Below are 14320 nucleotides of genomic sequence, written 5' to 3' on the forward strand. Positions count from 1 at the left end.
GAACGCATCTTGGGAGAACATAGTCTTTCAAACTAGAACCCAAGATACCACAGTTATCTAATGCTACCCTTCCTTTTTAAAAACCCTTTCTTTACTCATAGCACTTGAAACTGACAAACACATACTTTTTTTTCTGAACAACTTCAAGCACCTTGTTTAAAATTGGTGTAGAACGTATGCCAAACTTTGTGGAGAATATTTACAAAACCATTACCAATGTATGCACTACAGTTAGACCTTTATCAGGCGGACATTTTGCCTTTGTTTTTTCAACATTCAGAAACAAATGCAGGAGAGAGCAATCTTGGAGACAGTCAGTCGTCTTGGACCAGCAAGAAAAATTGCTGTTTGAAGTTCCAGTTGCTGCTCCAAAGCGACAACTTTCTCGCATTGTTCCATCAGAGCTTCAGCCTGTTAAATTTTGCTTGAGTGACAACAAGCTACTAGAAATAAGATTTTTTGTAGTGAAGAAACGTATTTGTTATAAGTAACTGGAATGAAATGACCTACTCTGCACAAAAGTAATAGTTTAAGACTTATCCACCATAACAGAAAAGGACTCGTAAGACCATACCTCTCCTGGAAACTGCCACATACTTTCAAGTATACATTTTACTCAGCACATAACTATTTTTTAAAACACCTCTTCCTAGTAATTGTGTTCAGAAGAGTCAGACTCATTAAGCTTCATACATAAACAAAATGCATGTTATAAAACCTACCCATAAATATCAATGTGAATGATGGAATTTGAACTTTCCTCACATAACTGAAGTAGAATCTTTCAATTTAAATTAATCAAAAGCAAAAGATCAAGCAAAAGCTTTAAATAACCGCTACAGTATTTTAATTGTATTTCAGTTAAAAAACATTATTTCATTAAATACTCACACAAAATGCATATTTACTTTAAAAAGGGAAATGCCCAAGAGAAAAGGAAATACCAAAGCATATTGCAGTCTACTTGATAACACAAAAAAGTAAATCATCACTGCTCACTAGGAAGCAGGGCAGTAAAGTTATAAATGTCTTGTTACAGCTTGATAGTAAATTTGTATGTTAAAATCTACTCCAGAGAGCACTACATTCTTTTGACCACTCTTCATATAGACTTCTTTCAGGAACATAACTAATTGTAAACATAGCTCAATATCAAGCAAAGAGGCAGAAATCAATAGCGAATCAAACAGGTGCAAAGAACAACATAGTAATACGGCATACTACAAACCAGTCACATAAAAATTCCACAATTCATCTCCTCATAAATATGGTATAGTATATCCAAACAAGTACGAAATTTAAAATTTTGTTACGAGTGGATATCTAAGAAAAACAAAATCTTAATATATGCACCTTTAAATCCCTGTATTCATTTTGAAATTCTGCCTGGTGCAACACAACAAAGTCATTTAAAAAACAAAATAAAATTTGTTGAGTAAGAATAGGCTTGCAGCATAATTTGAAACTCAAGCATGCATAGGTCCTCATGAACAGCTGTAGGGGGAAAAAAAAAAAAAGAGTTCTCAAAGGCAATGACCACCACAGATATGTTTTTTCACTATTGTAACACACAATAGGAAAAGAAGCACCCTCTTAAATAATTGGATTCTACGTTACACAATAATTAAACACCCTTCCCATTGGAAAAGGTCCTGTATTTCTAAATCTACCTAATAATAACTTTTCCCTATTCAACATCTTTCCCATGTTTATACGTATAAAAGCTAAGAAAAATGCCTTAGCCACAATTCAGCTGATTATGAGTAGATTTTAATATCTCATTAAGATGGGTCATTATTTCAAAGAGACACCACTGGAGATTAACTGAATGATACAACATATGGCATTGACTCAATTGGCAGCAGTATTTTCTTCAGGTCTAGAACATGGTAATACCCTACGCAAGAGTTAAAATGCTTTGATCCACTCTGTCATCAAAAAGAACATCTTTTATTAATGCAACAGAGATGCTTGCCGGGGTTTTCTTATCACCAGGATCAAGGCTGCTAAAGGTGCTACATTTCAGATGTGACCTAACACTCAGGTTCTATTTTTATTCACTGTAGAGTCCGTTTTACAAGAAAGAAGATAACAGCTCTACAGGCTGGGCCATCTAACTTTTTTTATTACTATTTCTACTGAAGAGTTTCCTTCTTTCTTGTCATGCCCCGTTACTGACCTCAGTTCAGGGGTACTCACATTTCATTGCTCACTCTGCATCAGCCGTGGCCATATAATTCCTATTAATAGGATTTGATCCTGAAGGTCCTACTCATAGATGTAAATGTATGTAAGTCTCTGATGAGACCTGTACTGTGTAATAAGTTTGTAAAACACACAGTCATTATGGAACTGCAACATATCATTATAAAACATTTACATACTCAAAGACTGCAAAACAATAGGATTTCCTTACTATGACATATTTCCCTCCCACACTTGCAAGCAAAGTAAATTAACATATCAGCATACTTCATGCTTTTAACCTAACATCAGCTCTTCAATACAGCATTTAAAACACAACAAAACTAAGTAGTCAATCTTAGCAATAAGTTAGAACAAGTGCACAATAAGTTCCTTACTAAATCCATCCGGCATATGGATTGACTTTTCAAACAACTGAAGGCTTAATATGCTTGCCATTTACAAATCAAAATTGGCTGACATGAGAGGCTATAAACCTGGAACTTGATCTCACACTGGTGAAATAAGAGGGAAAGTTCTTCCGCTTTTGAGTTGAAAATGGCAAAACCAAGGTTCTGAATAAGCAAGGACTTGGAGACATTCCTGCATTCAATATGTTACCATTGTTTCCTGTTAACCACAGATCCAGTTTCTAAAATCTAAGAAAGGAGAATGGATGGATCTTCAGTTTGTACATTTTGTTTTGTTAAACATTGTAAAGCACTGCTTTGTCGGGGAAACAAAGCAACTACAGTAACCCCTAATTTTCTATCAGAGTAACAGTGTGGTACGTGACAGTGGAGCAGCTGTGCAGCTCCTCTCCTTGACCCAGAAGCTTCCAGATGCTTGTTTTCAAAGTTAGTAATAGCTATTGAGATGATAACCTTAAGTATTTTAACATGTTAAAGGTTATCTTAAAATTGCGCTTTTTTTTAATTCTTAAAAATCTTCCATACAACACACCAGTTAAAGCATAATATGCGCGCGTTCTGTAATAAACTCAAGCTGGACACCTTTCCTGCATCAATAAACGTACAATCACTATTCAAAAGCAAAGTTTCTGAACTGATAGTACTTATAAATGGTCATATTCATTTGAGATCAAGAACTGCTTTTTTATTTAACTTCAAACATTTAATCTAGCACCTCTTCCTCACCTCCCTGTTTCACTTTCTAAGTTTAAAGCCTGATTCAGCCCCACTGAAAGCAAAGGGAGCTTTGCAACTTATGTCCTAATCCTCATCCCCATTACTTCAACAACCCTCCTCCTCATTTTCCTCCTGTTTATGTCCAACCGCTATGTCCTTATAGTTCTATTTCTTCATGCGGGTATCACCTACATTTGCCTCTGCCCAGTATTTCCTCTGCATCATCATTTCTCTCTTTAAAAAAGCTTAATGAAAGTGCAAGTACACAGAGGTTTGAATAATCTCATGATGTGGGGATAGGGGAGGAGAGCAGACCAATGGTTTTCAATCCATTTTAGGATTCAAGCCCTACAAAGTCTTCCTTCAGAGGCAGTATCCAGCAACATTTTAAATCTACTGACAATATGGTGGGTTAGGGATTTCGTTATTGATCAACTGACATGGGCCTCTCAAAAACAGTCTGTAGAGTCCCAAAGGCTCCTATATCAAAGGTGAAAGGCCACTGAACTAGATCTTGAGTTATGGAAGGGACTTCTCTGTAATTCTGTGATGCACCCATCTTACCTTAAGTAATTTTACACTGTTTACCTGTTCAGCAACATCATAAAGCACTACATCACAGGGAACTTTGTATTTCCACACTGCTGTGTAAAACAACAAAAATCTTTCCAAAAAACCCACATATGTGACATTTACATTTCAAAAAAATTCCAAGCAGCTGCTAATAAATCCTGTTTGGAATAATGGTTTTAAGAAACTTATTTGTAAAAAAAAAAACCAAAAACTTAAAAATAACTTTCAATCTAATTCTCAAAATTATCCCAACTCCAGCTCCTAATAAGCTCAAGCCATAAAAAAAGCCTCAGTGCAAAGAATTAGGTTCTTTTCTATGTTCCAGAACAAGAACAAAAAAAAATATTGCTAGCACTTGCATGCAGGACAACCTCTGTCAGGGGCTGTACTTGTGTGGTAGACTCCATGTTCAGCACAGTTACTATACAATTTGAATCGCTGGGTTTGGGTGACAGGGGATATTGGGGGCAGCTTTTATTATTTTCAAGAATAAACTCTTGGAAAAGTTTCAGGATTTATCAAAGCAAATTCAAGATCTTCTCGGTAAGATCACTGGCCGAAAACTTTAGACACTTATTAAAAATACCTCTGGAAAGGGTCAGCCAGAAAACATAATTTTGTATTATTTTAATCTTTATTTTAAAGGCAGGCAGCATAAGAATTCAGTGGGCAGAAAGCAAAATCCTCATCTACCTCCAGGCAAGCTGATACCTTCACCACCAGACTACACCTTGTGTTTTCTCTCTACCTTTTTGTGTATTTCCTTCTCACAGATTCAACAGGAGAAATGTAAGATAGCTCCCACCTCAGCCTTCCTAGAAAACTAGCTCAAGAGAAAGCAAGGTCTAGCGTGAAATGATGGCAGCAGATACATAACTGTTCAGCCTGTCTCACATAATTTGCAAGCCTAAATGCGAAGCCAGACAACACTAATAACAAAGTGACAGCTCCTCAGACCTCCAAGTAAGCCTGTAGTCTGTCACAGCAGGAATGGGACAGAATGGTTCCTTTCAAACTAACCCTAGAATTCACACCACCCCCTTGAGAAGGCATTGTAATTACCAGAAGAGTACCTCCCAAACTCTCCATAAACCGTAATAAAGTAGCCTACAGAAGCATATTAAAAACAGTTTTCAGCAGAACTAAATTTTAAACAACAATGGTTTATGGTGGTTCTCAAGATCTATTGGCTTATGCTATCATTCAAAATTACACACAAAGCACAAAAGCAGTGATTTAGACACCTTAAGCTAAAGTAATTTCAGGCGCTCAACTCCAGTATCAAATACCTGAATTGGGGATGCCTTTAGATGCCCAACTCTAAAAAGAATAAAGGCATTTCTGACATGTCTCATCTTAAGTATTCTTTTATCGGCCACCTTGGGAGTCTCCCCTCTCTGCACAATGCCTAAAATAAACGCTACTTTTAGCATTTCACTTCCCCCATGTATTATTCACAGAGGTTACACACCAGAGTCCCTTGAGTACATGCAGATCCCAAACTTTATTACTATGTGAAAACCATCATGAACCCTTCTGGAATTAAAAATAAAAGGAGTAGGCTGGCCAATTTCAAACATTTGGCCCTGCAGCCACTTGATGTACTTATCTTGAGGGATTTCCTTGATAAAGGTTAATATTTTTTTTTCTTATTTAGCATATTCATGACTACAGGTAAGGTCACACCAATTTATCTCCAAGTTTTTAATTTACAGAAAAGATCCAGTAAGCAAGTGATAAACAACAGGAAAATGTGTTTATAACTATCTCACTGCTGAAAAACAGCACTATCAAGTGGCAGCGATAAAAGTGTTTTAACGAGATTATTATTGCCAACAATATGACAAATTAAGTCTCCCAAACTAAAAAATGGTAGTAAAACAAAAAATAATCTAGCTAGTATGTCAGCTCCAGATATATTGGAAAAGCTTAAATACACACAAGCCTACTAAAATCTGGTCCTGAAAAGACATCGTAATTGTGAGGGGTTGAGTATTCTTTTTGGTTGAGGAACTCACTTACCCAGATTTCAAGTCTGTAATCCGTAAACAATTAGTAGCATCCAGTCCTACTTTTCCATTTCTGACCACACTGGAAATGAAGGGTGAGAGTGCTGGAGAAATTCTGTTCAAGGCAACTTCAGGTGACATTTTAGTATGTTCCTCTTTCCTTTTGTCTTGAGCTGCACAGGGATGGGGGGAGGAATAAAAAAAAATCCTACTTATTTGAGGTAAATTCACATGCACTCTGCAAACATTAACGGAAAAAAGCTAAGCATGCAAACGACAGGAATGTAGAGTAACTGAAGTATGTGCAGGTTTATAAAGAAAAACTAAACACAGGTAATCTTTCTTCTCCTAGCTCTGCAACATTCAGTGAAGCCTGTTTATTCCATGTCAACATAAAACCAGACTTATATACTAGGCTCTTTTAATTAAGATCCTATCCCTATGAGAAAGAGAAATAAAATTGTGGGCCATTCTGACACTTCACAGCCTAGCCCTTCTTGTGAGCATTTCCATTAGGAGTCTATAATTGACAAGCCACATTTGTTCTGCTTCCACTGAAATCAATGGGACTTACATTACTGATTGCGATGGAACCAAGGGTTTGATTCTCTCTCTGTATTCTCATTTGTAATTTCTAATACCACTAGTGTAACCATAATTAGTATTACTCTTACCTTACTTCATTAGGTAGCTATTTACAGCATTGCACAATGCCTTTTAAAGGCTAACACTGCTTTTCTTTCACCGTAAGTTTTGAAGGGCATCTTCATTCACAAAACAGATCAGGAAGCTGATGTACACACATTTTAAGCCCAGCTTTCTCAGAAGTGCTTGCAATTGCGCGACCTTATGCTAAATCATTTAGGCCGCTAAGTTAGCACACTTCAAGAACATGCTGCTTGTTAGCTGAAATGCAGAAACTGAGCATGCACACATTTTAACGCACTGCACCACAGAAAGGCTGAAGAATGCGGACAACAACAGACTGTGGTAGGAGAAGTGGGAGAAAAGAAGGGCACGTAACCTATTAAAATGCTAACTTATCATATTTGATCATATTCTTAGGCATGGATTTCTATCTGAAAATTAACAGTACTTCAGTTTTAGAAAACAAAGCCATAAATGACTCAAGGTAACATAAACGTGCCACTGACAAGCAGAGCAGAAGAGCTCATACTTAAACTCTGACCATTAGAAAATATTTTTTTAAAACATCCATTTAATTGAAAACCACCAATATCTACTGTATTCACCTCCTTACAAAACACTATATGAACTGCTCTATTAACGAGCGTTCTATAAAGAGTGTGAACACCACAAGGCAAGAGTTACAATTTTCCTGTTGTTTCTAACACTCAGTTAAGAAGCATTAGTTGGTAACTAACGGATATTGTAGAAACTGATAATTCCCTGTAACTGGTAGTGACGTTGAAGTTACACACTTTGCTCTTGGAAAAGTCATTCATACCAAAATAGTATGAAGCAATGTTCAAGAAGAGAGTATTTATCTTACCTATTCAGAACATATCTGAATAAAGCAAAGACCAGGCACTTCAAGGCAAACAAAAAGACAATAAAGTAAGACTTCCTAAAAACAGTAATTATCTTTAATATCCTGGTTCTTACATTTTATGGCAGCAAAGAAGCTGAAGACTAAATATCTGTGTCCTAACATATAACATATTCTCTTTACACATATGATTTGCCATAACTGACAATGGGCAACAACTTAAGTTTCCTTAGCAAACACCTACAGCAACTGAAGACGCTACCTCCTGTATGTTACCAAAAATTACTGCCTACTCAAATTTATTCTTCCTCAGAGGACCCGAGAGATGTGAATGCAAGCCCATACTTGTCTAGTTAAATGCAAAGTCCAACAGCTTAGATTGAACGGCTAATAAAAATTAAACAAAATGATACTTTGCACAAGAATGGCTAAAACAGGGCACGAGTTTCAGTCTGCCAGCTCTGCTGAAGGGAAGAGTAATTTCAAGCAGAGGGGCAGCTGGACTGATGAAGGTAAGAACTTCTTAAACCATGAAAAACATGTTGAAACCCAAGCTATCCTTCTAGCAATCTCAGAGGTATACACAAAGATCTCAAAATTGGTTCTGATAATGACATATTTTAAGGGGACTGTGCTACGAGGGTAGAATTGTGAGCCATAAAAGATACATGGTGGTGATCAAAGCTGAACAGATGCACCTTCCAAAATGACCTGCAGGATGAGATTCCTTATCTTTTTGTTCATAAAATATGCAGATCTTGTCAAAACAAGATGTAAATTACTGTCAGGCATTTTTCCTGGTTTTATTGCATCACTTCTTTAAGTTCCACAGTACCTTCTACGTAAGAAGCCAGTTACACAATACTTAAAGGGTCATTATCAATTAAACTCACTGATTTATTTTGTAAACAAAGGTCTTCACAAACTATAACACAATATCATTTTCATAAGTTTCAGTTTTCATGTACATATTTTTTCCCCCAGCTTAAATTTTCCCACAGTACTGGAAACAGAACACAAACAAACTCAAGGGAATTAACAAAAACAAAACTCCCTAGCCTGTTTCCCTCCAGAAAAAAAAACATTTGAGAGAAGTAAACAAACTAATAGCTGAATCCTTTTAGATTCAGCAGCCTATCATTATGGCTTCAGGCAAGCGTAACATACGCTTCACAGTAACCGTAAAACTCCGGGCAGCGCTTGGGGCACCAGCGAGCGTCGGGAAGGCCAGGCGCTCTGCTCCTCTACCCCCGGCCACAGCATTATGGACAGTAAGTGAGGCTGCGAGAGGACAAAGGGGAATGTGGCGATGGAAGCCTCCAGGTGCGAGGGAACCTCTCCTGTCCAACCCTCCGGCTCGGCTATACGCAGCCTGGTTTGGTGGTTTCCACTGTGAGGGTGGCGGTGACAGGTGTGTGTCTTTGGGTGGGGAAAAGGGGGGACCCACGACCACCGCCGCCTCCCGCCCACTGTGCCCGAAGACGCCCCCCGCCTGCCACCCCGCCCCGGGCACGGCGGCCCGCGACGCCCCGGTAACCCCCACGTTCCCTCAGCATTGCCACGGGAGGCCGCGCTCCCCGCCCAGCCGGGCCCCGGCTGCCAGCTCACGGCTCCCCGCCTCGGCCCGGCTCCCCGGGACGGGGGACGTGCCGGCGCCACCCGGGGCGCTGCCTGCCCTGCCGCCCCGCCCCGATCCGCCGCGGCGGCCGGGAGCGGGCCGGGCGGTGCCGTAGCCCTGGGCCGCATCGGTCCCCGCGCCACCTCCTGGCCAGCTCCTCCCGAGCCGGGCCTGCGGCCTCCGCCGCCGGGTCCCCCCTCGCCCCGGGCGCCCTGGGGCTAGCGGAGGGGAGGGCAGGGGCCGGGGCACAAGCCAGCCAGCCAGCCAGCCCGCCCGCCTGCCGCACCGCAACCCCGGGGCCGGCAGGGGCGCTGCTCCCGCCCGGCCCTCCCGGCCCGTCCCGGGCCCCGCCATACCTACGGCGGCCGGAACACCCGCTTAGCAACGGCCGCGGCCACGCGCCCGTCCCGTCCACCCGCGCCCGGCGTGCGCGCCCCAGCTCCCGCCGCGCGGCGTGCGCGCCTCCGCCCCCCCGCCACCACAGCCGCCGCCGCTGCTCCCCGGGCCGGAGGGGTCTTCACCGGCCTTGACATTGGCGGCCGCCGCAGTGCCTGGACGGGTCGTCTCGCCGCTCGGGCGTGGGGCTGCGGCTTGGCCGCGGCCGGAGCGGGGCGGGGGCGAAGGGGCGGCGGGGAGGGGGCGGCCGTGCCGGCAGGCGTTCGCTAGGGGCACCCCTTGCGGCCTAAGGCCCCTGCGGGCCGGCAGCCGCCGCCGCCTTCCCCCTCCGTCGCCTGTGGCAACGGGCGAAGCCGCGGCGGCGGCGGCGGGGCCTGGCGCAAAGGCCGGGTCCGCGGTCCAAGGCCCGGGGCAGCGCCTTGGCCGGGTTGTGGGACTTGGGTCCGCCCCGTCCCGTGGTGCCATGGCCGCTGAGGTGGTGGTTGTGGGATCCTGTATGACCGACCTGGTCAGGTTAGTACCGGGGGGACTCCCGCAGGCCCCGCCGCGGGGCCGGTTCCCTGCCCTCGCTGGGCGGAGGGGCCCCGAGGTGAGGGGAGCGGAGGCCGCCATGGTGCCCGGGGCGGGGCAGGGGCCGCTCGCGGCTCCCAGGGGCCGGCTGGGCCGGGTGCACCCCGCCCCTCGCGGCCTGGGCCGAGGAAAGCGGGTGTCGCCTGTCCCCGGGCTGGGAGCGGAGAAGCAGGGTTGGCGCCCGGCGCGGAGCTGTCGGCCCTGGGCAGAGGGAACCGAGGCGAGGAGCAGGGCCGCCGGTGGGGGCGGCTGGGCCCGGGTGACGTTAGCCCTGCAAAGAATACTTAGAAAGAAGACTGTAGGAACGGGGAGAAGTTCGAACGTGTTGTCTGCTGGAGCTTTGATCAGTTGTCTGTAACTTTAGGGAGAAGAGAGACTTGGCTTTGTGTTTACAGCTGTGTTAGGTGGCTCGGCGTTAGCCTTGCCAGAAAAGGAGCATTTCATAGTAACCTGCGTGGGAAAACGTGAACTCTGATACTCTTTATCAGCAGAGGAGTTTGAAACGATTTTATGAGGGTAAATAAAGCTGGTCAACTGTAACACGTTTTCAGTTCAAAGCACTTGTTTCCACTAGAAAAGTGAGAAAGAAAACTTAATATTGTAAAGCAACTGAAGTTAGTTCCATGAAAAAGTAGGTGATATGTTGATTACTTGCAGACAACAGTTTGCGTGACACTTTGGAAGAAGAGAGAGAGAACAGGCCTCCAAAGCTGTTCATATCCAAACAGATCAAGAAGTGGAAGTACAAAACCCTCAAAAATTTAGCACCTTTGCACCCTAAAGCTGTTTTTTAAATTAGGAAATACTTTTTTAAAAAGAATACCTTAATTTCTTTTTATTCATTTGCTGGGCATTTTGTTTTTAGAATGAGGTATTTGAGTCTTGTCATTTTGGGGTTTTGTACATAGGTGAGGTTGGGAAACTTCTTTTAAAAGTTAAAGTACAAAACTTCATGAAAGCTCTTGGTTCTAGCAGCCTGGGTTTTATAGTGAATACTAAATATCAGAAGAATTCAAGTAAAATTGCAAGAGTTGGCGACGATGCAAATAGTAACCTAAACTGTCTGACCTTGTCAGCCCCAGTAAGCTTGCAAATCGGTCTTTGATTTGCACTATTTTAAACACATCTGTTTTTAAACTATATATGCAGACTTGGTTAAAATAGGATTTCAAAGTATATTTATCTGGACTGCATCAGCTTGTTGTCCTGCTGGGAATTCTGCAGTAAAGAACACATTTCTTCAATCTGAATCAGGAGACAACTATATCAAAGCCTGTGGGTCAAGAAAGTGTAGAATACATGATTAGAAGAATATGCTGAGGAGCAAGTACAGTTTAGGCATAGACATGTGTTGCAGAAACGATGAAAACCCTTAAATAATAGAACCTGTGTCAGAAAGATTTAATGCTTTATGTAATCTGCAGAACACACTGGCAGCTTTCCAAGACGAATAGTTGTAAGTCAGAGTAAGATCTTGTAGAACTGATCTTGACGTTATGTGTGAATGAGCTATCAGATGCTTGTGACGTTATACTGAAATATAAAACATGGTGCTCTAACCTTGAGACGTTCCTTTTTCTGTCTCGCTAAAATGTGGGAAAACAAAGTCACCAAAAAATTGTCTACCAGTTTAAGCACTGCTGACAGCCACAGCTTTGGACTTTTTCTTGACACTTAAACAAACAAAAAAGAAAACTCCCATTTTTTTGGCTGCAAGTTTGATATGATAAAAATTCAGTAATTTAGTTGAAGCTGTATTAACTGGCCATATTGTAACCAGAGATTAAACCATGGGTTGTAGCCATGGATGCTGTTACACTGAGATTAAGTGGTTGAAGAAAAGTCATTTCACTTTTCAGTCAGCTGAGAGGGTTTCTTACATTGTACAAACGCTATCACAAGAATGTATCTGACTCACCATTATTAGCCTCTACTTTAAGGAGCAGCAAAGGGCTTTTTATTAGCAATAAGGTAATTTGCTTCAACTAAGAAGGGACAGCCTTATTCTTTCCGTTACTAGCACAGGACTTCAGGCATTTAATAAAATAAGAAAGAGTGTGGGTTCAAATTTAGCTTGCAAGAGTTTAATCTGACTGAACTCTCCATGTAGTACCCATGCAGACGTAAAGTAAATGTATCCTGTGTTACAAAAATCTTGGTAAAATTACTGGGAAGTACTAAACTAGACTGGAATGCACCTAGGTGGAGAGCAAAGCTATGAAATAGGGAGCAATAAGCAAGCTTTATTAAATGTAAAAACAGCCAGATTAGAATCAGGATTGACACCAGGAGGGAATTTCCTGACTGCCTTTATATCTGGGATTTAGAGGGGCTGTATATTCTAGGTTTAAAGCTCCGGTTCGTTTCAGCAGGGATGAAAGAGCATCAGGTGTTTGTTTGTCATTTGTGCTGATATTTCACCCTGTAAAAGGCATGGATGGTAGTGATAATTTTAAATGCCTGTCTATCACCCATTTGGAGGAGACTGAAGAAGTTTGGAACAAGAGTCACACAAAGGAGGTCAGACAAATTTTTGGACACCTTGTGTTTGATACACATATTAATCACTCAACACTAAAGTCTATCTTTCCTAGAAGAGAATCATATTGATTACGACTCGGCCAGAGCTAGACAATGCTAGGTTATAACTCAAACTGATAAAATACCTCGTTGGCCCTTTAGAATACAATCTTGGCCCTCTGTCTGGAAACCTAGAAGCTCAGAGAGGCAGACGTTATATGGTAAACATTCCCAGGTTTGTGGAGGCAAGGTACCAAAAATCAGAAAGATAAGCTTCAAGCTACCATTGGACATATGGTAGCCAGATTCACCACTAAAAAAAAGTTAGCACATCATGTTTTTACTGAATACAGTAAACTAATGATTTAAAGAAGTGCAACCTCTATGTGAAATGGAAATGTGCAATTTGAAATTTGCTATGTCTTATGTAATGGCTGAGAAGGAAAAGGATGGGGACCTTCTGTTGAAGACAGTATTCGGATGTAATTTGGGGAAAAAATAAAATTCAGAAGAGAGGGTAGTGTGCCTTAAAATTCTTTTAAATGGAAGGGGCCCAGTGGTTTTCTTTTGAAACACTGTTCTCATTGGAAATTCTTTTCTCATTGTCCTGTAGCGCTGCAGTGGCAGAGTGTGGGTTTTCTAAAGTGAATTTAGTATAATCAAAACAACCTCACGTACATACATGCAGTAAACCACACTCTTTTGGCTTAATAGGACCAGGAACAAAACATATTTGTGGTCACAGTCATAATCAACACTTCATTGGCAATAGCAGGCAATAGTAGTAGAAAACAAAACCAGCATTATTCTATATGATCTAGATATCAAACCAGACGGGTACCATCCATAGTATTATTTAAATAGTTCTGTTGTGACTCATATTTGCAGACTGGTCGTGGTATTGGCATTTTAATTCATATTAAATCAGGACAAGACTAAACATATAAACCAATGAGAGACACACTAAAACAATTAGAATAAACAGGAGAAACTTTGGCATCACAATTGAAAACAGCAGAAACAAACAACAAAATGTAAGATGGAAAAACAGTCTTTGGATAGACACAACAGCAACAGTGTTTCACTTTAACTTGAGAATGAGACCCCAGTGCAAATACTGGAAAACTGTGTTTGTTAGGATGTTCAAAATTTGGAATCTTAGTTTTCTGTGGACCCCTTTCCTTCCCTCACATTGCTTTATTCCCTGTATGGAGCTTCTGGTCCTGTTGTAACAACCGTTGTTAATAATTATTACAAGTAGTAAACTGATGGACTGAAAGCATCCAGCAAGAGAAGAAAGACACAGCAGAGAAAGCATTGAGCTACAAAGTAGTATGTTGCCAGCCTGGAGTAGACAGTGGTGACAAATGCACATCCGGAGTCAACATCTCAGAGTAGCCTGATGGGTGTACTGAATCATCTTCGCTAACCGAGCACAATCTCTGCTTGTGCAAAATGGCAACAGGATCTCCATTACTGAGATTCTGCGTCTTCCTCTTAAGCCTCTAGTGGTGGTTATTGTCAGCTGAAGTAAATGGCTCACTGGAAATGTCTATGATCCAAAGCTAAGTTCTGTTGCACTTTCTTTTTTGAAGTGCAATATTTGGGACAATAATTTGAGGGTTTTTTTGTGGGCATATAGAAAGGAATTTTCTTATGTTTCTTTTGAGCAAGCAGAGAAAATCTCATATTTGACTTCTTTTTCTTCTTTGCTTTGTTCCTAGGTCTTTCACATGTGTTCTCATTTCCACCATTTCTCATGCATGCACAGTCACCAAGTTTTAATGTTTTT

At 41.7% G+C, this 14320-nt stretch overlaps 2 protein-coding genes across 6 annotated transcripts in view; one reads left to right on the plus strand and one right to left on the minus strand.

Annotated features, from left to right (window-relative positions):
• BABAM2 (BRISC and BRCA1 A complex member 2) overlaps window positions 1-10062 on the minus strand; it is a 174278-nt gene extending 164216 nt beyond the window's left edge. Inside the window, exons 1-2 of one of the 3 annotated variants that reach the window (XM_075089111.1) lie at window positions 9944-10062; window positions 5928-6087 (exon numbers count right to left, since the gene is read on the minus strand). In XM_075089111.1, the coding sequence (XP_074945212.1) occupies window positions 5928-6055 (128 nt within the window). In that variant the 5' untranslated portion in view covers window positions 6056-6087; window positions 9944-10062. Of the gene's footprint in view, window positions 1-5927; window positions 6093-9398; window positions 9553-9943 lie in introns of those variants that run through there. The other 2 variants (XM_075089112.1, XM_075089109.1) reach the window with 2 other exon arrangements.
• RBKS (ribokinase) overlaps window positions 8622-14320 on the plus strand; it is a 70802-nt gene continuing 65103 nt past the window's right edge. Inside the window, exon 1 of one of the 3 annotated variants that reach the window (XM_075089117.1) lies at window positions 8622-8835. In XM_075089117.1, coding sequence (XP_074945218.1) covers window positions 8726-8835 — 110 coding nt within the window. In that variant the 5' untranslated portion in view covers window positions 8622-8725. Of the gene's footprint in view, window positions 8836-9434; window positions 9952-14320 lie in introns of those variants that run through there. The other 2 variants (XM_075089113.1, XM_075089114.1) reach the window with 2 other exon arrangements.

This window comes from Phalacrocorax aristotelis, chromosome 3 (genome assembly GCF_949628215.1).
Source record: "Phalacrocorax aristotelis chromosome 3, bGulAri2.1, whole genome shotgun sequence".
Lineage (NCBI taxonomy): Eukaryota > Metazoa > Chordata > Aves > Suliformes > Phalacrocoracidae > Phalacrocorax > Phalacrocorax aristotelis.